Source organism: Ornithorhynchus anatinus, chromosome 4 (genome assembly GCF_004115215.2).
Source record: "Ornithorhynchus anatinus isolate Pmale09 chromosome 4, mOrnAna1.pri.v4, whole genome shotgun sequence".
NCBI lineage: Eukaryota > Metazoa > Chordata > Mammalia > Monotremata > Ornithorhynchidae > Ornithorhynchus > Ornithorhynchus anatinus.
The window spans coordinates 62,290,909-62,318,363 of record NC_041731.1 but is presented as its reverse complement, the minus strand read 5'-3'; the positions used below and the strand labels follow the sequence as shown (position 1 = coordinate 62,318,363).

The following is a 27,455-nucleotide window of genomic DNA, read 5'->3' as shown; positions in this document are numbered from 1 at the left end:
AGGCACAAGCAGCTTTCCAAATTACTTCTGAAACAAGCTCCAGCTTCATTCTTGACTCAATGTGACTTATTGACATTAGATGAGAAGTGGCCATTACAGAATTTTGCACATATTTCATCGATCCTCATATCCGACAATTACTCACCCCACCTTCAAAGCCTTATTGAAGGCCCATCTCCTCCAAGACGCCTTCCCTGACTGAGCCCCCTTTCCTCTTCTCCCACTCCTTTCTGTATCACTCTGACTTGCTCCCTTTATTCAACCCCCTCCCAGAACCATAACACTTATGTACATACCTGGATTTTACTTATTAATATTAATGTCTGTCTCCCCTTCTAGACTGTAAGCTCTTTGTGGGCAGGGAACATGTCTGTTTATTGTTGTATTGTGCTCTTCCAAGTGCTAAGTACAGTGCTCTGCACACAGTAAGTGCTCAATGACTGACTGCCTGACTGACCATTTGGATCGATTTTTTTTTGCTCCCTTTCCATTTTTGTTTTTAGGTGGCTTTGAGATATTGTTTCCCAGCTTTGACTTTTCTCCAAACGTTCCTGCCTTTCAGCTGCTATTATCAACTTTTTAAACCCTTCAGAGACCTTATTAATACTCTTCCACATGTCCTTACAAGGCATCCTGTATTCTTCGTCATTTTTTCCTTCAGCTTCCATGTCTACCCTGGCCATCATTTTCAGCATCTCCTCCTTGACCCTGAATGTCTTTCTAGTTGCTATTTTCTATTTTGTTACATTTGCTGACAAGTTTGCGAGTATAATGAATACATCATAATTACCCTGATCTATTCCCTGATGGAGTTGTATTTGAGGCTCAAAGTACGTAATTCCTCTGAGAATACTTAACTAAAATAGCACTTTCACATTGGCTTCTGAGGTTTTAAAATTGAGTTTTCTGGGGAAACAATTTTTTAACTTCACTCCCAACATTTGGTTGCCTGAGTCAGTGCGAATGATGCATTTGCCTTTTGTCAAGGCACTGGAGATTATTTTTTCATCCATCAATACGTAATCAATTTGGCTCAGGGTGACTGTTTTCAGACTTTTCCAAGTGTACTGATGTCATTGCCCTTTTTGGTATATACTGTGCTCCTGTACACATAGAAATCTGGCCCCAGAAAAAGCAACTAAACTTTTTAATAAAGCCCTCTTGGTCACTCTGTCTATGACAACATTAAAGTCCCCTTAAACTACATTATTTATGACCTCTTTTAAGACTATAAAATAATTCCATTACTGGGTGTGGCCAACTGTCCAATCAATCTGATACATCCAGTCTGACAAAGCAGGGGTTGTGTTTTTGTATGCCCCACACTAAGGAAAACTCATGTTGCCACACACACTGCGTTGAGGCAGGGGAATATGCATATGCTCTTTCTCTAAAAACCGCGACATTCTGTGTCCGAAGAGGTTCTCATAGTTGGATGAAGGCTTTCTAATTCACTAACAACATTCTAGCGAGAAACACATAGTAAAAATATACTTTATGGGAGAACTGAGTGTGTTCTACTTATATCTCGTCTTTCTATTTAGGGATTTACCCCTGATATTTCTTTTCTATATCTCTAAACCACCTTCGAGTAACCCATTATGGACCATTCACTCAAGAGTACGTGTCTGTAATTTGTCTACCTCCTGGTCTAGACTGTAAACTCCTTGTAGGAAGGGAACATGCCCACCAACTCTGTTGCACTATATCCATGCTGACTTCTGAGGTTTTAGAAATGAGTTTTCTGGCAAAACAATTTTTTAATTTCGCTCCCAACATTTGGTTGCCTGAATCAGTGCAAATTATGCATTTGCCTTTTGTCCAGGCACTGGAGATTATTTTTGCATCCACCAAGATGTAGAGCACTCTGTCCACAGTAAGTATTCAATAAATACCAAACTCCTCTTGAACCTACTGACATTTTTCAACTGTACAACTTCCTGTAGTAATTAACTGCAAATGCTTACCACTGAATTTGTGAAGAAGTGTTTTTTTCATTTTCAAATGTCAGTGGGTGTGCATCTTGGTGTTGTGGGATTTGGTGAACAACAATTCTTAGAAATCCTGTTCTTGATTTTGTAAGCTCTAATGCGGTCGCTTAGCCACTCTCTTTCCAGGGAGCAATCATCTTTCAGTTCTTCAAAAAATGCTTTAATTTATTTGCCTTATGTTTGTTGTTTTAGATTGTACCCTTTTGCTTTTAACATGCCAATGTTTATAATAATAATAATACTGATACTTACTATCTAACAAAAACTGTACCAAGCCCTGGGGTAGATATAACACTATCAGTTTGGACACAGTCCTTGTTCCACATGGGGCTCACAGTCTAAGTGGGAGGGAAAACAAGATTTGAATCTCCATTTTACAGTTGATAAAATCTGAGACAGAGAATAATAATGATGGTATTTGTTAAGCGCTTACTATGTACCAAGCACCGTTCTAAGCGCTTAGCACTTTTCTAAGTGCTGAGAAGTGAAGTGACTTACCCAAAGTTATACAGCAGACAAATGGCAGAGCTGGGATTAAAAACCAAGTCCTCTAAATCCCAGGCCCATGCTCTTTCCACTAGGCCACACTGCTTCCCAATGTGCAGAATACCACTACACTCCATGAAATTTTATCACCACTGTCTAGAGTTGTAACCTTAGGACCTCCAAATTTTCATCATGATAAATCAACTCCCTTCGATTCTGGTTCTGTTGTCTTAAGAAAGGAATAACAATGTCCTTCTAGTCACTAATCATCTCATTTCATATACACCAACAATGTCTGCATTAACAAACTATCCCATTCCCTTTGAGATGTGACTTTGGGCAAGTCACAACGTCTCTGTGTCCTCAGTTACCTCATCTGTAAAATGAGGATTAAGACTGTGAGCCCCATGTGGGACAACCTAATTACCTTGGACTAACCTCAGGGCTTAGAACAGTGCTTTGCCCATAGTAAGCGCTTAACAAATACCATAATTATTATTATTAATCTCATCTTATCCAAGCCTAAGAAATTGTCTAGGTCAAAGTATAAGTTCGCTTTAACTTTCCCAGTTGTTAGACTGTGCTGTATTTCAAAAGAGCCAAACAAATATCTTGCTGGAGTGTACTGTATTTTAACAACCACCTAAAATCTCTTTTTTGAAAGTGGGAAGAAGGACTACAAATACTGGAGAGAGAAAATGACATTTCCCAATATGCAAAAGGACTGATTTCCTGATAATAATTGTGGTTTTTGTTAAACTCTTTAATTGAACTAAATGCTGGGGGTAGATAAAGGATAATCAGGTTAGATTCAGTCTCTGTCCCACATGGGACTCACCATATAAGTATGAGGAAAAACAAGTATTAAATCCCCAGTTACAGATGAGGGAACTGAGGCACAGAGAAGTGAAGTGACTTGTCCAAGATCAGAGAGCAGGTATGTGGCAGAGGGAGGATTAGAATCTAGATCCAGATTCCCTGCTTTCTCTCTCTCTCTCAGGCTCTGAGCCCCATGTGGGGAAGGGACTGTATCAGATGGAATGATCAGACGATCTACCCAAATGCTTTGTGAAGTGCTTGGCACAGAGTACATACACATTTAATGAACACTTTAATTAGTAAAAGAAATACTTGGTTCTGAATGGTCAACCTGATACATTGGCCTTTGTTGAGGGGTGGGAAGGAGGAAGTGGATAGGCAAGGCATCGATGTCACTATCCACTAATGCAGTGGATAAAACACAGGTCTGGAAGTCAGGTCGTGGGTTCTAATCGCAGCACTGCCATTTTTCTGCTGTGTGACCCTGGGCAAATCACTTCACCTCTCTGTGCCTCAGTTACCTTATCTTTAGGGACGGAATAGGGATTGAAACTGTGAGCCCCTCATGGGACAGGGACTGTGTCCAACCCAATTTGTTTGTATCCACTCCAGCACTTAGTAGAGTGCCTGGCACACTGAAAGCATTTAAGAAATCCCAGAATTATTATAATTATTATCATCATCACCACCAGCAATGATATTTATTGAGTGCTTACTGTGTGGGCAGCGCCGTACTAAGCACTATGTAAATGTCAACAAGATGATGCTGATGCTGACGTTTTGGGTATCATTTTAGCCTACTCTATCTCTGCACTCCATCTGTTGAACTTTTTCAAGAGTTGCCAGTACCGCAGAGAACCAAGATACAATCTAGAAGGAAATCTTGATTTGGAATGCAGTCAATTGGAGCACCCAATATGACTGATGAAACAGGGTGCTCCAATCTTTCCATCTCTATATTAGCCTTTAAGAGTTCCTTTGCCTAAAACATTTTTCCCCACCAGAAAACGCATAATGGGTTTTATTCTATTCCATTAACTTGCTCATATAAACAAACCATAATACAGTACCAATTCTGTTCTCCTTTATGCATGATTAACTCCTACTAAAATCAATGAGTCTACATACCTCTGCCTAAGGGGAGTATTTGGCTTATATTATTGGAATTACTTTTATGAATAAGAAAAATTACTAAAATATAACTTGTGTCCTTCCCCGCCCCCTCAAGTGATGGCACTCAATTACTTACCTTTTAGGGCTGTCCATGTATTTTTAAAAAAGATCTATTGCTTGATTTTACTCAAATATCTTCCTTTCTTAAAATGCCAATAGATGAGTGCATACCTGAACTGGGATTAAGACCCAACTCTGACAATCATTTGCTATTTAGCTCCAGGCAAGTCAGTTAATATATTTGAGACTCCTTTTTTCACCTAAATCTGACCTGCCTGACAAAGACAGGGGAGGTAATATATGCATACTGCAGTTTTATCACGTATGAAGGCACTTTTTTGTCAAAATATGATCGGTATTTACATTATCAGTTTTAATCCTTTCCCTAAAATGGTGGGCAGCATTCCCTATGTAGCAATTACCTGTTACCCATGGTCACAAAACTCATTCTTCCATTCAAAAGCATTACTCTTATTGTAGGTTAATCTGTATTAACTGTAAAACCTTTTATCTAATGAAAAGATAATTTCCAACCTCTACTATGCTCCTTTAATGCCAACTATCCTGCTAGACATGCTGTAGATACTCAATATTTGATGATGGTTATGACCTGATTTATGACTATGCATAGACATTTATCTGTTTTAGCACTTTCATTACTGGAAATCAAAACATTTAATAATAACAATGATAATAATAATAATGGCATTTGTTAAATGCTTTTTATGTGCCAAACACTGTTTTGAGCCCTGGGGTAGATGCAAGGTAATCAGGTTGGACACAGTCCCTGTCCCTCATGAGGCTCACAGTCTTAATCTCTATTTTTCAGATGAGGAAACTGAGGCACAGAGAAGCTAAGTGATTTTCCCAAGGTCATAGCAGACATGGAGTAGAGCCAGGATTAGAACCCACAACCTCTGATTCCTAGGCCTGTGCTCTTTTCCACTAGGCCACGCTGCTTCACCAACACTTTTTTCACAAGGTTTTTAGTGTACCCATGAACTAAAATTAAGCTTCACTTCCATTTTACCTGATAATTTAACTCAAATCTACAGAAGACAAGCCCATGTTTATGGGTTTTCTCTGGCAAAATGGCAAATCCAATATAGTCTGAAAGTGATTCTGATTGATTTCACATCAAGGCGCTGCTGGAGTGGGAACCGGAATTAGATAACCGATGATTAGGCTCCTCTTTCTATGCTGGCTGGGGGCCAGATTCTCCCTTGAGAATATGGAAACTGAATTACAGTTTGAACAGATTCCACAGTTCTGGGGTAGCCCAAGGGACCCGGAGTCACAGGGCTACAATCCAGCCTACCAGAGAGATACAAAAACTGGCAGATCCCTTCCATCTGATAAAGAGCCCCGATCCATGGGACCCCTGAATTTGCAGTTGGGGAATCAGTAACTTGATGAACGGCTTGTTCCACCTTGTGTTACTGGGAGTGAGCAGCATCTGGAGAGGTGGGATGGGGAGAGGGAAGGGGCGAGGAATTCAGGCAGCCCACAGGTCTTTGGAATTGAGACAATCTTATTTTCTTAAAATGCCATGCCCCTCCTCCATCCACATCCCAATCCCAACCTTTATTATCAGATCCTTGATGTTTTCATAAAACAAACTAAAACATCACCTTAAATGAAACTAAAATAAAATCTGAACCAAGAATAATTGCTAGAGTATCATTAATTAAAATTTGTCACACTCTTCTTTTGTCCTCTCCAAAAATATTTTTATTGCTAAGCAGTGAATGCCAATTTGTTGCTTGGCATCGGAAAAATGATTCATTTCCAGAATGCAATTGCCTTCTTTTTCCTGCCAGAATATAATAGGAAAAGAGAAATAGCTAACAAAATATCTGTTACCAAATGAAGTGACAGGATAAAAATGACTCTTCCAGTTTGCAAGTGTTTTTCATTTATTACAAAGCACATTTTATTCTTTCCCTGTCTTCATTTTTTTTGAAGGGCACAGAATGCTACAATTTCAAATTATTTAGGGGGTTTTGATTTAATAAATTTAATTTGCCATTTAGATGTTCTGAAATCTGTGCACCAACAGATAATCTTTGAATGGTCCAAGATTTATTTTTTTAAAAAATGAATCATTTAACTGGAAGAATCAAAAAGAATAGTTCTATGGTTAAATGTTTCATTGGAAATTCAGAAACTGGGCACAACAAACATCCATTTGAAAAAAAAAACCCAACAACCCTAAACAAAAGCCATATGTTTCTTAATGGTGAAAATTCCCATCTCATTCTCATCTGCACAAAAAGAGATCATCCATGTGATTGGACCAAGCAAAAGTTGCTTCTTTGGTGTCCTGGAGGATGGTTTTTTTTGGGGGGCATGTAGCAATGCTTCCTCCTGACTGGCCAAGGACTCTATGTAATGACACTATATGCTTTTATCATTTCCCTGGCAAAATGAGGTTTGCTCATTTTTCCCCCTGCCTTTGAAATATCTCCATTTTGTTATTTCGAGACAATATATTCAAAGGGTAGGATTTCCCAAAGGGAAACTCCTCTTTCATTACTCTGTACCTGCTGGACCTGGAAGCCTACAAAAAAATAAAAGCAGGTAGGTGCGAACTCTTCCAAACTCTCTTAAAAAGTGGCTAATGGGAAAGGCTAATTAAAGATTTCCGCAGAACAGGGAGTGAGGGAGGGGAGAGTAAGGAGGGGAAGCTCAAAGAGCATCAATTCTGTTATTTTGAGTCCTGTGTAACCGACTTGGAGTTACAGGCTATGGGCTCCAGTTTCAAAACTCTTGATTCAGAGTAATGACAGTCAAGTGTGTGACCTTCAGCTTCTCTTGTGCCTCATTTACCTCATCTGTAAACTGGTGTAAGAATGTGAGCTCCAGGCGGGACAGGGACTGTGTCCAACCTAATTATCTTGTATCTACCCCAGAACTTAATACAGTGCCTGACACATAGTATATGCTTAAAAAAATACCATTAAAAAAAATCAAGGGCTCCTTCTCAATGAAAAAATTGGACCTATTATCTGCCAAGAATTTGTAGATTTTTTTGTTTTGGCTTATCCCTTTCCCATTGAGGACAGCTACCTGTCTGTGTTCACACTTTTATGCACCAGAGGACCAACCTACTTATCTTCACCCTTCATGTCTTTGATGAAAAACCTCTGAAATTCCTCCCTAAGTGAATCTCTTAACTCCTCTGGTTTCATATTTTAATCTTTCTTTCCCTCCCTCTGCACTCACTCGTCCCTCAAAGCTCCAAGCAGTTGCTAGAAGAACCAAAGGAGAGAAGAGTAAATGAAAAAGAGTTCCTTTAAAATACAAACATGAGACCCAAAGACAGGGCAAGGAAATAGGCCACAAATTGAGGAAATGATTCCTGCCAATTAGACAAGAGTGCTGCCATCCAATTTCTTGAGGCAGATTGCAGCATAGCCTAATGGAAATAAAATGGGCCTGGGAGTTAGGAAGACCTGGGCTCTAATCTCAATTTCATCACTTGATTGCTGGGTGACCTTGTGCAAATCACTTAATTTCTCTGTGCCTCAGTTCTCTCATCTGTGAAATGGGGATTAAAAACCATGAGCCCCATGTGGGACATGGATTGTGTCCAATCTGATCAGCTTGTACCTACCCCACTGCTTAGTATAATGCCTGTCACATAGTAAGCACTTAAATTCTATTAAAAGAAGAGCCAATGGCATAAAGTTCCCTAAGGATTCCAAAAATGGTCCGTCTGTCTGTGCAGTTTTCTATTCATGACTGTTTCTTCGGCACTGAGGGCTTCTTTTACTGCAGGCAGATTTGGTGCAAAAGGGAATACTTCTAAAGGAAAACACAAATTTAATAATAATAATTGTGGTATTTGTTAAGCACTTACTATGTGCCAGGCACTGTACTAAGCACTGAGGTGAATACAAGCAAATCTAGATGGACACAGTCCCTGTGCTGCATGGGGCTCACAGTCTTAAAAATCCCCATTTTACAGATGAGGTAACTGAGGCCCAGAGAAGTGAAGTGACTTGCCCAAGGCCACGCTGCAGACAAGTGGTGGAGCTGAGATTAGAACCCACAACCATCTGCCTCTCAGGCCCATGCTCTATCCACTACGCCATGCTGCTTTACCCCATAAATTTAATCACTGTGGAAAAGGCATAGTTCTTAAATTACAATCCAGTCTATTTAAGACATGAAAGCTACAATTCTTATCCCCTCCTGTTAATTGGCAATTTAGATGAGGACACAACAGTGGTTATTCCTAAAGAGATATCACTGAAATTTTCCATTTCACATCACAGAATTCACCAGTGACCTTTTCCAACTGTTTACTAAGCAGCGTGGCTCAATGGATATAGCACTGGCTTGGGAGACAGAGGTCATGGGTTAATAATAATAATAATAATAATAATGTTGGTATTTGTTAAGCGCTTACTATGTGCCGAGCACTGTTCTAAGCGCTGGGGGAGACACAGGGGAATCAGGTTGTCCCACGTGGGGCTCACAGTCTTCATCCCCATTTTACAGACGAGGGAACTGAGGCACAGAGAAGTGAAGTGACTTGCCCACAGTCACACAGCTGACAAGTGGCAGAGCTGGGATTCTAACTCATGAGCCCTGACTCCAAAGCCCATGCTCTTTCCACTGAGCCACGCTGCTTCTCAGCGTGGGTTCGAATGGGTTCGAATCCCGGCTCTGCCACTTGTCAGATGTGCGACTGTGGGCAAGTCACTTCACTTCTCTGTGCCTCAGTTCCCTCATCTGTAAAATGGGGATTAACTGTGAGCTCCACGGGGGACAACCTGATTACCCTGTATCTACCCCAGTGCTTAGAACAGTGCTCTGCACATAGTAAGCGCTTAACAAATACCAACATTAAGGCTCTCCATCACCTTGCTCCCTCCTACCTCTCCTCCCTTCTCTCTTTCTACTGCCCACCCCGCAAGCTCTGCTCCTCTGCCGCCCACCTCCTCACCGTCCCCCGTTCTCGCCTATCCCGCCGTCGACCCTCGGGCCACGCCCTCCCGAGGTCCCAGAATGCCCTCCCTCCTCACCTCCACCAAACTAATTCTCTTCCCCTCTTCAAAACCCTACTTAAAACTCACCTCCTCCAAGAGGCCTTCCCAGACTGAGCTCCCCTTATCCCTCTACTCCCTCTACCTCCCCCCTTCACCTCTCCGCAGCTAAAGCCTCTTTTCCCCCCATTTCCCTCTGCTCCTCCCCCTCTCCCGTCCCATCCCCTCAGCACTGTACTCATCCGCTCAAGTGTATATATTGTCATTACCCTATTTATTTTGTTAATGAAATGTACATCGCCTTGATTCTATTTATTTGCTATTGTTTTAATGAGAGGTTCATCCTCTTGATTCTATTTATTGCTATTGTTCTTGTCTGTCCGTCTCCCCCGATTAGACTTTAAGCCCGTCAGAGGGCAGGGACTGTCTCTATCTCTTACCGATTTGTACATTCCAAGCGCTTAGTACAGTGCTCTGCACATAGTAAGCACTCAATAAATAAATAAGTACTAAATACTAATGCAAGTTATTGGCCACATGAGGGTGACATATCAGATTATGGCTAATTCTGCACACTAATTCTGCTGATCTTAGATACTCTCTCCTTCCCCAAGCCCAAACAGAAGTTCCTTGTAAATAGCCTGGCCCAAATTAGCCTCTCAATTGCTAACGAGGCAGCAGCAACTTTTGACAGGACTCTTCATGTCTGAGTAACTCTATACTAAGGAAGCTGCATGGCTTAGTGGATAGAGCATAGGCCTGGGAGTAGGAAGAACCTGGGTTCTAATCCCACCTCTGCTCCTTGTCGGCTGTGTGACCTTGGGCAAATCACTTTTCTGGGCCTCAATTAACTCATCTGTAAAATGGGGATTAAGACTATGAGCTCCATGAGGGACAGGGACTATGTCCAACTTGATTACCTTGTCTCTACCCCATCTTAAAATAGTGCCTGGCACATAGTAAGTGCTTAATAAATATCATTAATAATAAAAGGAGGTACTCCTTTCCACTGGGCATTGGCCCGACATCAAAACATGTTTACTGAGCATTCACTGGATGCACAAGACTGGATTAGGCAGCTCAAGGTAAGGAGAATGTTACTATCCATCTGCTCTTCAGCACTGGCTCCTGCTTTCCTTGATAAATCATTTAGTCTCATCCCCACTTCCTAACAGCCTGACTTGGCTGTCTCGTCGTTTAGTTTTTGATTTCATCACCCATGAATCCCATACATGGAATTGGGAGACATTTTTAATGTCTCTAGACTATAATAAGTTCATTATGGAACATGTCTGCTAATTCTATTCATTCATTCATTCAATAGTACTAATTGAGGGCTTACTATGTGCAGAGCACTGTACTAAGCGCTTGTAATGAACAAGTCGGCAACAGATAGAGACAGTCCCTGCCGTTTGACGGGCTTACGGTCTAATCGGGGGAGATGGACAGATGAGAACAATGGCAATAAATAGAGTCGAGGGGAAGAACATCTCGTAAAAACAATGGCAACTAAATAGAATCGAGGCAATGTACATTTCATTAACAAAATTAATAGGGTAATGAAAATATATACAGTTGAGCGGACGAGTACAGTGCTGAGGGGAGGGGAAGGGAGAGGGGGAGGAGCAGAGGGAAATGGGGGGAAAAGAGACTTTAGCTGCGGAGAGGTGAAGGGGGGTGGTAGAGGGAGTAGAGGGAGAAGGGGAGCTCAGTCTGGGAACGCCTCTCGGAGGAGGTGAGTTTTAAATAGGGTTTTGAAGAGGGGAAGAGAATCAGTTTGGCAGAGGTGAGGAGGGAGGGCGTTCCGGGACCGTGGGAGGACGTGGCCCGGGGGTCGACGGCAGGATAGGCGAGACCGAGGGACGGTGAGGAGGTGGGCGGCGGAGGAGCGGAGCGTGCGGGGTGGGCGGTAGAAAGAGAGAAGGGAGGAGAGGTAGGAAGGGGCAAGGTGACGAAGAGCCTTGAAGCCTAGAGTGAGGAGTTTTTGTTTGGAGTGGAGGTTGATAGGCAACCACTGGAGTTGTTTAAGAAGGGGAGTGACATGCCCAGATTGTATTGTACTCTCCCAAGCACTTAGTATAGTGCTCAGCACACAGTAAGCGCTCAATAAATATCACTGATTGATTAACATGATGGTTTGGAGCAGAGCCTTTTGGGATACAATAGAACCACAGCCACTGGGTAGGGAGCATTCTGAAAACGAAGGAGATTCTGCAGGCCTGAGAACACATGTGGTGCTGCAAAGTATCAGCCCAACACAGCCAACACCAAAAAATCCAAGAGTAATTTCTTTTACTCAGTAATTTTTGGCAAGGAGAAGCAAATCCATTACAGGAGATTGCCAATATTCTTGCCAAGGATACTTCGTGATGGCAGTAACAGATAATGAAACTTTAATTTTTTTTTATGCCCGTTTGCTTTGATGTTAGGCATCTTCATCCACACAAAAGAAATCATGCAGTGGTCATTAAAGGCTATTACTAAAGTAAAATTTAAAGACTTCTAGGTTTTAATTTCTCTATTGGGGATTTTTGGGGAAAGCAAAATGCACAATATTAGTGGCTGATTCTTTGTAATTGTTACCGAGGAAAAAAAGACGAGGGAAAATACTTTTCAGAAAAATTATGAACCTCTAATAGTTAAATATTTTTTCAGTTTAAAATGAGGGAAAATGTGCATGCTATTTTCCTTTAACAAACAGGAAGAAATAACATTTTTCTGTGGATATACAGTAATATTCCAGTAACAAATGCTTCATATCACTTTCTGAAGACTGTTGATTGTCAAACTCTGATATATAAGAATTGGAATTTTAGTCACAGAAACTGAAGTATGCATGCGTGGTGGATTCAAAATTCAGATTACAAAGGGACGTTGAATCCCAGCAGTGTTTAGAAAAGTGAGAGTTCGGTAGTCATGATAATATTTCTGATTAAATAATAATTCATTACTTTGGAGTTCACCAGGCTAAATATAAAGGTAATCACTAATTGCCCATAACCCAGAGATTATTTATAGAGTCTCTTTTTTTCACTAGCTTTTCCAACACAGTCTCTTTGTTCTTTCACAACTATAGCATTATTGCTTTAAAAATGAACTTCTCTATCTTTTACATATTATAAAACAAAAGTGAATTGTACCCAAATGCAGTGATTTCTCTGGCTTATGGCCCCTTCTCTCCATTGGAAGTAAACAAATTACACAGCTTGCTTCTCTGTCTTCTCCCTTTCTGTCCCCTTTGCAGATGCTTCTTTGAAGAATTCCAGTTCTTACTTCATTTACAAATTATTCATCAAATGCTGAAACCATCAGTTATCACTTCGAGCAAGGTAGGCCAGTGAAGTAATTGAAACTTAGAACTCTTCCTTCCTTTTCTCAAATCAGATAGGTATCCCATAGATCCACTGAACCAAACACTTGGGAGAATTTCACAGAAACAAAGGACATTTTTCGGGTCCTCCAGTCCTGGGGGCGGGAATTGTTACGTCTTTTTCTCATATCTAGGCACCTGTTTCCAGGGAAATTATTTTTTAAAATTAGCCAGACTACTCAAAGGATAGAGAAAGAATATGCATATTCAAACCATTTTCAGCCCTCTAGCCTTTGTTCTTGTCTGGATATGCACTCGCTATTTTCTGTCAATATTCAGCACTTTTCTAACTTGTTTTCAGTTGTCTCGGCTTCTTGAGAACTTTGTCACTCTAGTTTTGTGCTAAGGAGGAGCCCCGCTAATGTCATGCTGCTCATTCTGGACTCCAGTCTAGTGCAGTTTTCCCATCCCTCTGAGTCCCTCTCTCAAGGTGGGCCATGCTGACTCCAAGCCCAAGCCATTTTCCCAGGGAGTATAGGCTACCCACTACTGCTTCCAGGTGGATTCCTTTTTCCAGCACCATGATGCTCCTCTATGCCCTAGGTTAGGGAGGGCAAAATTGGGCCTCTCAAGCCATTTTCGGCTCTATTGAGGAAAATGGGCTGTTTTCTGGCGGCTTTTTACCCTGCTTAGCACACAGCCAAGGCTCAATAAACATTATTCATTCATTCATTCATTCAATAGTATTTATTGAGCGCTTACTATGTGCAGAGCACTATACTAAGTGCTTGGAATGTACAAATCGGTAACAGAGACAGTCCCTGCCCTTTGACGGGCTTACAGTCTATTCAGGGGAGATGGACAGACAAGAACAATTGCAATAAACACTACTGACTGATTTTACAGAATACAGTTTCTGGAGTTATCTGCAGGTCTTTTGATAGCTCTTGGCTAGTTTTCACTCCAGTCATCCCCATGCTCCACCCACCACTCTGAAATTTGCTCTGTCCCCAGCCACCATGATAATATTTATGAAGTGGCATGTCAATGATTAAAAACCTCTATGTGCTTCCAGTGAAAGGACACTGTGCAGGAGTGTCTACTGACACCGAGAAGTAACGTGGCTTAGTGGATACACCATGGGCCTGGGAGTCAGAAGGACCTGGGTTCAAATCCCAGCACTGGAACTTGTCTGCTGTGGGACCTTGAACAAGTCACTTCACTTCTCTGGGCCTCAGTTATCTCATCTGCAAAATCAGGATTAAGACTGTGAGCCCTATATGGGAAATAGCTGTGTCAAACCTGACTAGCTTTCATCTACCCAGTGCTTAGTACAATACCTGAATTGACAAATACCAACCCCCGCCGCCCGGCCTTTCCCCCTACCCTGCTGCAAAACCCAAGCCATTGTATTTAGGAGTATTTTAAAACCCAACTTCCTAAATTACTTGGGAAAGAACCCATAGTAATTAACGCATGGATCCATGATCATTTAGCACAACTGTTTAAATGACTCCCCATTAAATCCCCTCACAAGGAGGACAACTTAATCAATGTCAAGTTGGCCAGGCCATTGGTCTTGTTTACAGCCAGTTTATCCAGTTTACAACCAATGTTATTGGAGGAACCATGAGATGGTTGTCCTCCTTGACACTCATCCTAATATTTAGGGGTGGATCATCTAGAGAAGCAGCGTGGCTCTGTGGAAAGAGCCCGGGCTTGGGAGTCAGAAGTCATGGGTTCGAATCCCGGCTCTGCCACTTGTCATCTGTGTGACTGTGGGCAAGTCACTTAACTTCTCTGTGCCTCAGTTACCTCATCTGAAAAATGGGGATTAAAACATTGAGCCTCCCGTGGGGCAACTTGATTACCTTGTATCTACCATGGCGCTTAGAACAGTGCTCTGCACATAGTAAGCGCTTAACAAATACCATCATTATTATTATTATTGCAAAGCAATCTGGTTGGCTACAACCCCTTGCCCCATATGGAGCTCACAGTCTAAGTAAGAAGGAGAACAGATATTTACTCTCCATTTTATAGGTGGGAAAACTGAGGCATAGAGATATGAACCTGCACTTAGTACAATACCTGGCACACAGTAAACGCTTAACAAATACCATTGGAAAAAAACGTAACTTGCCCGAGGTCACATAGCAGGCAAGTGGTAGAGTTGGGATTAAAACCCAGGTCCTCTGACTCCCAGGCCAGTGCTCTTTCCATTAGGCCACACTGCTTCACCTAAATTCAGAGCTGAAGTTCAGAAATGTTGGCTTTTCACCTAATCCAATTTGGCACTCTAAGATAAAGCGTTCACCTAAGGGATATTCATATGCTGTATTGTAAGCTTATTATTTTTGGGGTCATTTCCTTAAATTCATTTAAAAGAATTAGAGAAACACCATTTGCATGCATAAAGATTCGGATAAGCGTTGAGCTGCCTGTCATCATCCATAGGGTCAGGAGAGTATCATTCCCATTTTTGTAACTACTAACCTATTATACACTGGGATCTCCACTACGAAGCAGCATTCTAGACCTCAGATTCAAGTTAAAACATGGTTGAAACTTGGACTTTCGACACTGAATTTTTTATATAGTCCTCAGAACAGTGCTTGGCACATAGTAAGCGCTTAGCAAATGCCATCATTCTTATTATACCTGATGTCATTTCCCCAAACCACTGTATAATGGCCAGAGAGTCTTTCGATTGCCTATTGTGGCAGTCAGAAGCCATTTCCACTGCCTAGTGCAGCAGCTAAGAACCACTGTAGAGAAGCAGCAGGTAGAGCAGTGCCTGAGTGTCAGAGGGACCTGGGTTCTAATCCTGGTTCCACCACTTGTCTGCTGTGTGACCTTGGGCAAGTCACTTTTCTGTGCTTCGGTTCCCTCATCTGTAAAATGGGGATTAAGACTGCGAGTCCTATGCAGGAGAGGGACTGTGTCCATCTTGATCAATTTGTATTTACCCCAGCACTTAGTACAGTGCCTGGCACACAATAAGCACTTAAATACCATTTTAAAAATGGGCTTCTGCTATAATCCTGATCTCTTTTATTAACCTTTTACTTTTTTTTTAAGTTTAAAGCTGATCATCCACTGTGTCACTGTTCTTAACTATACTTCTGAAATTTTGTTCAACCAACCCTGTTTAGTCCAACCTCATCCATTCTAGCTACCAGTGACACATAAGATGACCTTATTTCCTGAAAATTTATTAATGTAGGGCAGAGAGAGGGGCCTCAGGTGGTGCAGGGTCTAAGTAACAAGCTTATTGGGAAGAAAAAGGCAGAGGAGGGAGAGAAAAAAGGCAATTGGAGATAGCAATGGATAGAAGCAGCATGGCCTAATGGATGGAGCAAAAGCCTGGGAGTCAGAAGGTCATAAGTTCTAATCCCCGATATGCCACATGCTTGCTGTGTGACCTTGGGCAAGTCACTTCACTTCTCTGGGCCTCAGTTGCCTCATCTGTGAAATGGGGATTGAGACTGTGAGCCCCAAATTGCTTGTATCCACCCCAGCATTTAGTACAGTACCTGGCCCATAGTAAGCCCTTACAAATACCATAGAAATTCAGAGAAAACTACAGAGAAAACCAGAATATACACTGATGTCTGTGAATAAAAAATGTTAGCACTCAACTGCATGGAATAATCAATTGGTGCATCCAGGTATGCATTATCCATAGGTCTACTATCTGAATTAATGGGTTGAGGCTGATTCAGTTTATCGAGGATTCTGACAGCTGAGGAAAATGGTGTTGAGTTCTCTCAAATAGGTGTTTATTTGAATTTTTTAATAATGTCTATTTTTTAATATATATTGCCTAACATAAGCTTGATCAATCAATGCTATGTACTAATCACTTCATCTGTGGGGGTCGTGTACTATGTTAGGGGTTTGGGAGAATAAAATATACATTTGGCAGAAACAATTCCTGCCCTAATGGAGTTTACAACTTAGATGATCCACGTAGATGCTTCATTCAGATAAAAGGAGTTTGTATGACTGGATTACAAATGAACTTTCTTAGAATCAGAACTCATGGCCATCCTTTAAATTAGACTCAGAGGAAGGAGAAGTTCCCCTGTTCTTTTCTGAATCCCACACACAAGCCCATCCTCATATATACATTCACTGAGATGTCACTTTGGGCTCAGGGTAAGGAACAGCGAGGGGAGCAGAGTAGGGAAGCGCTCGTCACTGTGGCCTCCAAAAGCCCAAGGCAATGATGTGGCCATCACTGCCTCTCTCCACTGTTTTTGGTGAGCTACTCTCAGGGTTTTCATGTGACCACCCTGCACGCTGGACTGGTGGAAAGAAAAGCAGCGTGGCCTCATGGATAGAACACGGGACTGGGAGGAAGAAGGACCTGGGTTCCAATCTCATCTATGCCCCTTGTCTGCTGTATGATCTCGGGCAAGACACTTCACCTCCATGTGCCTCAGTTACCTCCTCTGTAAAATGGGGATTGAGTCCCTATGTTGGACAGAGACTGTGTCCAACCTGATGATCTTGTATCTACGCCAGTGCTTAGTATAGTGCCTGGCATATAGTAAGTGCTTAACAAATACCACAATTATTGTTATTAATGATAAATGGAAAAAGCAGAAATGACTATGGCAGTTCTGGAAGTGATGGGAGCCGCAAAATTTATTATTTCTTTACTCTATCCCCGCCACAAAAAGTGCATCTTTAGGGGTCCAATTTTCTTCTTGGATAGGAGACCAGGAAGTGGAATCTTGTACTGTCCTAATACAAGACTTCTTAGTTACTTCAAGTATAGCAGAGTCCCAATGCATACTACCAGTATTTTTTTAAGTTCATGATAAATCACAAACCAAGTAGAAAAATATGCTTCTGTCTTTTCCCTGTGCACAAATATTATTCCACCCCGATATTAAAGTCAGATTTTCCATATTCCTTGGGTTACCATTTGGAGTCCAATTCTGAAAGTGGTATATAGGGTGTTTGGTCCACAAATCCCATTACCAGTGATGAGAACATAATGGGATTTCTGCAGGGAACATTTTGTATATTTTTGTGGAAGTGAAGCCTGAAAGTGTATGCCGTTCATGTGAATGTCACTGTGATCTGGCAGAAAAAAGCATCATAGCACAATCGTGATGGTCGATTCAGGACCCAAAGCAAGTGAGTTTGTTCATCTTTGGCCTTAATTTTGAAACTTCATGTAATTGAGGGGAGATGAAAGTAGTCTCTGTCTAAAGGGCAGAAAATTTGGCAGGACATTTCCATGATCTCACTAACGGCGCTGAAGTATAACAACATTAGGCTATACTTCTGTGCATGATTATTCTTCCAAAGCATAAATAAATGCATATTAGTGGACAATTCAATTCTTAACAAAATAATAACAACAGTACTGTTAAGCGATTACTATATGCCAAGCACTTTACTATGAGCAGAGCTAGATTTAAGATGATCACGTTGGATAAAGTCCCTGGCCCACACAGGGCTCCTAGGAGGGAGTGGGATTAAACCCACATTTTACAGATGAAGAAATTCTTCATTTAATTCTAATTCTTATCAATCAATCACTCAATCAATTGAATTTACTGAACACTTAATGTGTGCAGAGCATTGTACCAAACAATTGGGATTCTAGTACAGAAATACAACCATTATAGCAATAGCAACACTGAAAGACAATATAGAAACTTTTACTAATGTTATCCAAAAATTAGGAACATGTAAGTCACAGGTACCTTGACATTCAGGACTTTTAGATGGATTTTAAACTATGTCATGAATAAACAATGCGATAATTTAAAGTTGAGGTTCATTAATAATTATAATTATGGTATTTGTTAAGTGCTTATTATGTGCCAGGCACTATACTAAGCACTGGGGTAGACACAAGATCATCGGGTTGAACACAGTCCCTGTTCAACATAGAGCTCCTAGTCTCAATCCCCCTTTTAGAGATGAGGTAACTGAGGCACACGGAGGTGAAGTGACTTGCCCAAGATCATGCAGCAGATAAGGGGCGAAGCCGAAACTGGAACCCAGGTCCTTCTGCTTCCCCTGTGCTCTATCCACTAGTCCACACTGCTTCTCTTTTCATCAGTCCACCAGTATAGCGGCAAGGTGGTTACGGTGAAAACCCTGGGAATAGTTGGCCAAAAGCAGTGGAGAGTGGCGTTCATTCATTCAATAGTATTTATTGAGCGCTATGTGCACAGCACTGTACTAAATGCTTGGAATGTACAATTTGGCAACAGATAGCAGTGGTGGCCACATCACTGCTTGTGCTTTTGGAAGCCAGAGTGACCAGCACTTCCCTACTCTGCTCCCCTCGCTGTTCCTGAATTTGGAAATTAAATGTCCCTTATCCAAAGTTGGTTCAGGGAATAATTTTGTCCACAAGTTGAAAAATACTGTGCTGCTAATGTGCTGGCCAACAAATCACTTCTCATTTTAGCTAATGCACCAAGACAGCCAACCTCATTTGAGGACCTCAGAGTGATCTGTAAATTATTTTCCCGCCCTCGAAACCACATCTCTGTTTTAACCAATAGCTCGGAGAGACAGCCCTACCTTTAAGGCTTAGCTAAACATTTTTGAAGTTGCCAGGACTACAGTTAGAGAGCCACTGCCCTCACTCTTCAAGAATTTTGGAAGTCCTATAAGAAGAGGCAGAAGAACATGACACCTTTCTACTCTCTTTAGTGTAAATTCTTGACATTTAAATGCTCTCCTTGTCTGGGGATGGTTTATGATTCATCTTTCCTTACTTTATATTTTTGCTCAATCAGTCCTATTATTTAGCGCTTACTGTGTGCAGAGCACTGGATTAACTGTGTGGGAGGGTACAATATGACAGAATTAGTCAACTACGCTCCCTGCCCGCAATGAGCTGACAGTCAAGATGGGATGACAGACATTAATATAAAGAAATAAATTTCTGGATATGTAAATAACTGCTGTGGAACTGAGGGAGGATGACTAAAGAGTGCAAATTCAAGTTCAAGGGTGACACAGAAGGAAGTGGGAGAGGAGGAAATGAGGGTCTAATCGGGGAAAGCTTCTTGGAGAGGTCTACCAAATAGGCTATGGGAAAGGGAATGTTTCTAAATTAGCTTATTTTGTCTTTATTCCAATGCTTAGGACAGTGCTCAGCACAAAACAGCATTCAATAACATCCTAATACTTCCTAACTCTGGGGCTGAGGACTGGTCCGGGCGGTTACATGAGGAGTCCCTTCCCTTACTACCCCCTCTCCCTTCCCTTGCACTGCTCCCATCAGACCATGGCTGCCACTGCCAGGTCCTACATCATCCCTCAGGCACTAAGCACTGGGGTAGATACAAGTTAATCAGGTTGGACCCAATCCCTGTCCCACATAGGGCTCACATTCTTAATCTCCATTTTACAGATGAAGTAACTGAGACACAGAAGAGTCAAATTACTTCCCCAAGGTCACACAGCAGATAAATTGCAGAACCAGGATTAAAACTCAGGTCGGTGCTCTATCCACTAGGTCACGCTGCTTTTTCTTGCCTTCAGTCAGCTGCTCACTCTTTATGACTGGCCTTCGCTTGTCCCTCTCTCTTCTCCCTGCCCTCATCTTTGACATTTTGCTTGTCCCCTGAATCTGGGTCTGCCATGGTTGCCAGGGGCTTCACAGAACGCTCACCTGGGTCCTGGATGTAGTTTTTAATCCCACATTTTCCTTGGTTTGCCCTCAAGGCTGATTTGGGTCCTGGTTTGGGGTTGTACAAGTAAGCGGTCCCAAATTCAACCTCTGGAGGCAAAAGACTCTGAATCTAAAACTCTTCACCAAAAATTCAGCAACTTCTCTTTCAAGCTCCTTCAGGACAACTGAATGGGTGCCACCAAATGATTGCTTTTGATCTACAGATCAAAAGCTTTTGATCTATCTGTGATTTATTTCTGTATGTATATTAAAGTCTGTTCCTCCCTCTAGACTGTGAACTCACTGTGGGCAGGGAATGTGTCTGTCTTTTGTTGTATTGTACTCTCCCAAGCACTTAGTACAGTGCTCTGCAAAAAAAGTAAGCTCTCAATAAATACAATTGAATGAATTAATCTAGTTTATCAGTTTGGTTTCACCACAATTGGATCCAAGGCTTCTCAACTCATTGCTACCAAAAATAATTTGGACTTGGGAATCTCGCTAACATCCTTTTCAGTAAAGATAACTTAAAAGTTCATTGAGCTTCTCAGCTATCTCTTTTGAATCTCTGAGTGGATCCTTTACCCCTTCGGCATCAAGTGGCCCCAAAGAGTCCCTAATCATCTTCCTGCTTTTGTTATATTTGAAGAATCACTATTAACTTTGCCATTCCCTGCAAGGTATACTTCAATTTATTTATTTATTTATTTTTTTTGGTCCCCTTAATCCCTGCCTGGACTCAAGCAGCCACTCTACAGATTTTTCCTCTGATGGCTTCTTTTACTCACCAGTTGGTCATGCAGCTTCTGTTTTTCATTGTAAAAGAGTCTTTAACACTTCATTTGATTCTCAACACCCCCTGCCAGACTTAAATTTCTTTCCATATAAGGATCATTATCATGGAAGTAACAAAAGAAAGCTTCCAGGTGATGAAATTCTAACAAATTCAATACCACCATCAAATTATCAAGAGTACCTGCTCATTGAGTATCCTTTGCTAATGCTCCTGATCATTAGTTGCTGCCTATCCTGGAACGCAACTTCATCAAATCCCATTTTTCTTTCCAGTTCATAAGCATTGTCCTACAGTGCTGTGATTCATTTGTCAAAACTTTGAAATCTCGGGGACAGTCCACACAGAAATACATCAGATATACTGGGGAGAAGGGAGCCCAGAGTTCAAAAACTTTCAAAATAAGCAGAGGTACTGTCAGGGGCAGAGAGGTTATGTCATTACCTTCTTGCCGCTGTTGTCAATTCTGGGTTGGTTCCTAGATGACAAAATACCAAGGAGGCAGAAGCCAGAGTTTACCTGATTATCTCGGTAGCCACCAGAAAGGAGAGAAGGGGAAGATCACATCCCTGGAAGGCCATGGGCTCTGAAGAGAGCCTGGTGTTCCCTAATTAAACAATTTTAGTGGTACTTATTGAACACTTACTCTCACACAGAGCACTGTCCTAAGCACTTTGGAGAGTACAGTGGACTAAGTAGACACAATCCCTGCTCTCAAGGAGTTAGAGGCAAGTGGGGAAGACACACATTGAAATTAATTACAGATGAGGGAAGCAACCCAGAATAAGGATATATACAAAGTGCTGTAGGGATGCAGTGATTACTTAAATGTTTAAGAGGTAGGACTCTTTGCTTGAGTGAATCATTTTGCAGTTGAGGAAACTGAGGCCAAAGAAGTCCAGTGACTTGCCCAAGGCTACACAGCAGGCAAGCGGTAGAGCTGGGATAGCCCTATCAGTTTGTACCACTGGGCCTTTTTTCCATCATCAATCAATGGTATTTACCATCATGTAATTGGGCAGTACTCCACTGCTTTCAGCAATCCTAATAATCTGTGTTGTCACTAGCAAACCCAGAAAATGACAAGAAAGGAATCTGAATAGCCAATATTGCTATTCCATTGTAGACAAGACCACATGACTCTCAAGTCTTCAATAACCAAATGAGAAGAGAAATTGAATCACATGCTTACATTCTCTAGCTTCTAGGATATAGTCTGTTTTTATCCATCTTCTACCATATTACCACCCTTATTGAAGTCATTATGTGAGAAGCATCATGGCCTAGTGGAAAGAACAGGTCAGAGTACCTGAGTTCTAATCTTGGCTCTGTCAAACGCTGTGTGACATTGGATAAGTCACTTAGCTTCTCTGTGTCTCAGTTTCTTCAACTGCAAAATGGGGATGAAATACACATTTTCCCTCCTCATTAGGCTGTAAACCCCATGTGGAATAGGGACTGGGTCTGACATAATTTATTTGTACCTACCCCAGTGCTTCAGAACAGTTTTTGGCACATAGTAAGTGCTTAACAAACACCATAAAGAGAGCTATTTCATCTACTAAATATTTGAAAAAGATGTAGACCATGAGTACGTTTCAAATACACATAACACTATTAGACAGTTAGATACATTCCAAAGTTTAAAATCTGAAGTAAACTGACATACCTGCAGTACATCCCCAAGGTCTGCTGTGCTGATATCTGGATCTTCTGTGGTATTGAAAGGAACAGGAGTTATTCGTACGAGGGTAAGCACTCTAGGTTCTGGATATCTCCACAACATCATCCCGGGATTATCCTCAGTTTCATTATAAAATATAACTTCATAGACACCAGGCAGCTTCTGGGGCTCTGTCAAAGAAAAGCAAGTTGCAATGAATTCTGCAGTTTTAAAGGGAAAATACTGATTTATAATAATAATAATAATAATAATAATAATGGTATTTTAAAAGCACTTACTATGTGCCAAGTACTGTTCTAAGCACTGGGCAGGGGTAGGGGCAAGATACAAGATAATGAGGTTGTCCCAAGTGGGGTTCACAGTCTTAATCACCATTTTACAGATGAGGGAACTGAGGCACAGAAAAGTTAAGTAACTTGCCTAAAATCACACAGCTGACAAGTGGCGGAGCCAGCATTAGAACCCATGACCTCTGACTCCCAAGCTCATGCTCTTTCCACTGATCCACGCTGCCAGTTGTGGATCACAGATCTGGATATGAAAAGTTACTGACAAAAATGCCATTAAGAAGTTTTCTCCTACATAGTTTTTCATCTTCTATCACTTTTATTACTATTACAGTTCTGAGTGATGCTTACTTGATGTTTTCTTTATTCACTCTGCATTAAAATCTTCCCCAGTCCACAGGGATATACAAGCTGCCCCATCCTGCCCCGTCTTACCAGCATCTTGAATGTATTGAAATAGGCCTGTCCTCAGATCGTCTGAGCTATGCTCCGTTTTGCAGCTCTGAGTCTTTTCCACTGGCAGTAGCATCTGGGGCCCTTGATCGTTGACTCGGCCCTCTGATCTGCCATCCTTATTTAGGTAACCGTGTAGGAGTTCACACAGAAGAACTAGACAATTCAAATTCTCCTGTCCCCAAAATACCTGGAAAAATACGCCAAAAGGTTTAGGAACTAGAAAGAACATGAGTTTAGGTGAGCTAGGCAAAACAATCTCTCACAGATGTGAATGAGAGTCAGTCTGAAAATCCAAAGTAAGGGAATGAGAATTGAGGGAAGCATTAAGCAAATGAAAATCTGGCCCTTGGCTTGGTTTTTCAGTGTTATAGTCAGATGTATTCCCTGTCTCTGGGTGGCTTTCTTTTTGTAATTGGTTCCTTTCTCCCTATGGTTCTCATCTTTTTCAATGTTTCCATTTTTTAAATACCAATTTTGCTCTCTCAGTTTGCCCTACTTATCTAGAAGACGGGCACCAACTGTTCTCCATCTTCTCTGAAGACCAAAAATGAGGAATGGAGGAATTTAGGTTTCCCTCAGGAAGACCTTCTGACTCTGATTGTTCCTGAGCTTCTCAGAACTTCAATGTTCCCAACTCTACAGGAAGGAAAACCCTTCTCTCCAGGAACCAGGGACTTCCTGGAGTTTAATGAAGATGGTTTTTCTGAGCTCCATGGCAACTGGTTTTGGAGAAGTGTAGTTTTCTTTTCAGAATGACGCACAGAAGATTCAGCACATACTCCAACTCTGCAATACACTGGTTTGAATTGTAGCAAATATGGAATGACCTTTCCACTATTTCAGCACAAAACCATAGTGTAATCCTAAGGAAAGAACTCTTCTACCAGAGAAATAGCTGTGGAATTCCTGGTCAAGTTTGTTTTATATCAATCATATTTATTGAACGCTTGTTGTGTGCAGAGCACTTGGGAGAGTACTATATAACAGTGTTGGTATACACATTCCCTGCCCAGAAGGACCTCCCTCTCTTTTAGAGAGGAACACAGACATCAATATAAATAAATGAGCTATAGATATGTAAATAAGTGCTGTGGAGCTCAGGGTGGGGTGAATACAGAATAATAATCTAAGTGCAATAGCAAAGCAGAAGGGAGAGGGAATAGAGGAAATGAAGGCTTAGTTGAGGAAGGCCTCTTAGAGGAGACAGAATTTTAATTGGGGAGAGTGATCATCTATCAGATATGAAAGGGGAGGGAGTTCTAGGTCAGAGACAGGACTTGGCAAGGGGTTGGCAGGGAGATGGATGAAACTGAGATACATTGAGTAGGTTGGTGCTTAGAGGATTGAAGTGAGTTAAGATAGGAAGGGGCAAGGTGATTGTGTGCTTTAAAATCAACAGTAAGGAGTTTCCGTTTGATGTGGAGGTAAATAAGGAACCACTGGAGGTTCTTGAGGACTTGTTCTTGAGGGACAATATGGACTGATTTTTTTTTTTTTAAGAAAAATGATCCTGGCAGCAGAGAGGGGAGAGACAGGAGGCAGAGAGATCAGTGAGGAGGCTGATGCAGTAATCACGGAGGGATAGGATAAGTGCTTGGAGAGAAGAGGGAAGATTTTAATGATGTTGTGAAGCTAGAAATGACAGGACATAATGGTTCAGTGAGAAAGATGTCAAGGTTACGGGCTTGTGAGACAAGAAGATTGTGGTGCAGACTACAGAGACAGTAAAGTCAGTGGGGATAATAATAATATTTGTATTTGTTAAGCGCTTACTATGTGCAGAGCACTGTTCTAAGCGCTGGGGGAGATACAGGGTAAACAGGTCGTCCCACGTGAGGCTCACAGTTAATCCCCATTTTATAGATGAGGTAACTGAGGCCCAGAGAAGTGAAGTGACTTGCCCACAGTCACACAGCTGACAAGTGGCAGAGCTGAGAGTTGAACCTATGACCTCTGACTCCGAAGCCCAGCCTCCTTCCACTGAGCCATGCTGCTTCCCTAGGTTTTGGGTAGAAAGACAAGGTATTCTTTTTTGGCTATGTTAAGTTTGAGGTGTTGAGGGGACATCCAAGTAGACATATCCTGTGAGATTGCATAGAAGGAGAGGCTGGAAATGTAGATTTGGGAATCATCTGCATAGAGATGCTAGCTGAAGCTATGGGAGCAAATCGATTCTCCAAGGGAGTAGGTGAAGATAGAGAATAGAAGGGGACCTAGAACTAAACCTTGAAGGACTTCCACAGTTAGGGGGTGGGAGGGAGAGGAGGAGTCTGAGAAAGAGACTAGAATAAGTGGCCAGAGAGATAGGAAGAGAGCCCAGAGAAGACAATGTCAGTGAAGCCAAAGTCAGATAATTTTTCAAGGAGAAGGGAGTGGTCCGCAATATCAAAGGCAGATGAGAGGTCAAAGAGGATTAGGATGACGTAGAGGCCATTGGACTGGGAAGCAGCGTGGCTCAGTGGAAAGAGCACGGGCTTTGGAGTCAGAGGTCATGGGTTCGAATCCCGGATCGGCCACTTGTCAGCTGTGTGACTTTGGGCAAGTCACTTAACTTCTCGGTGCCTCAGTTACCTCATCTGTAAAATGGGGATTAAGACTGTGAGCCCCACGTGGGACAACCTGATTCCCCTGTGTCTACCCCAGCGCTTAGAACAGTGCTTGGCATATAGTAAGCGCTTAACAAATACCAACATTATTATTGGGCAAGGAGGGGATCACTGGGGTCTTCCCTAGGTTTGCTATTTCCCCCTATTGCTATCAGATTTTTTGCTTGCTTATTTATTTTTGGGTCTTATTGGCCTTCTTTTGCAAGTCTTGACCTTTTTTTTTAGTTTAGCATAAAGTCTCTGGTTCTGCTTGGCTACACACACTTTTCCTATAATGCAAGGGTTGGGCCTTGAAACACCTGTGTTAAGAAAAATTTGCACTGAAGTACTTGCCTATTTTGACATCAGCTTATATGCAAGCGCATTTCATTCATTCATTCAATCATATTTATTGAGCACTTACTGTGCACAGATCACTGCACTAAGCGCTAGGGAGAGTACAATACAACAATAAATGGAACATTCTTTGCCCACAACGAGCTTACATTGCACACAACCAGTTTTTTCAGCAACTTGGCAGTACAGAGGCCAGACAAGGTTGCAAGTTTTGAAGAACTTTTCCTTTTCACATTTTTAAAAAATTGGTAATTGTTAAGTGCTTACTATATGCCAGGCACTGTATTAAATGCTAGGGTCGATACAAGTTAATCAGGTTGAACACAATCCATGACCCACATGGTGCTCACAGTCTTAGTCCCTATTTGACAGATGAGGTAACTGAGGCAGTAACCTCAAGTAATAATAATAATGATAATAATTATGCTATTCATTAAAAGCTTACTATGTGCCAGGCACTGTACTAAGTACTAGGGTGGATACAAGCAAATCGGGTTAGATGCAGTCCATATCCCAGGTGGGGCTCACAGTGTCAATCCCCATTTTACAGCTAAGGTAACTGAAGCACCGAGAAGTGAAGTGAGGTCACTTCCCCACTTTCCCAAGGTCACACATAAGACAAGTGGGGAAACCTGAACTAGAACTTAGGTCCTCTGGCTCTCAGGCCCTTGCTCTTCCACTTGGCCATGCCGCTTCCATTCTATCCCTCATTTCCCCATCCACACTGCCCTCCCTCCTGAGTCGCCAATACTTCCAGATCTGTAGACCTTAAGCACTTTGATATTCAGCCCAGATCCACCCCCACAGGACACTCCATTTCTGCTTGTCTTTTATTTTAGTGTCTGTCTCCCTCACTAGAATGT

At 41.8% G+C, this 27,455-nt stretch overlaps 1 protein-coding gene across 1 annotated transcript in view; it reads right to left on the bottom strand.

The window, feature by feature from the left end:
• The window catches only part of VPS13B (vacuolar protein sorting 13 homolog B), a 932,812-nt gene that overhangs the window by 152,081 nt on the left and 753,276 nt on the right, over nt 1–27,455 (bottom strand). Inside the window, 2 exon segments of the mRNA XM_029063425.2 lie at nt 22,893–23,077; nt 23,630–23,837. Coding sequence (XP_028919258.1) covers nt 22,893–23,077; nt 23,630–23,837 — 393 coding nt within the window.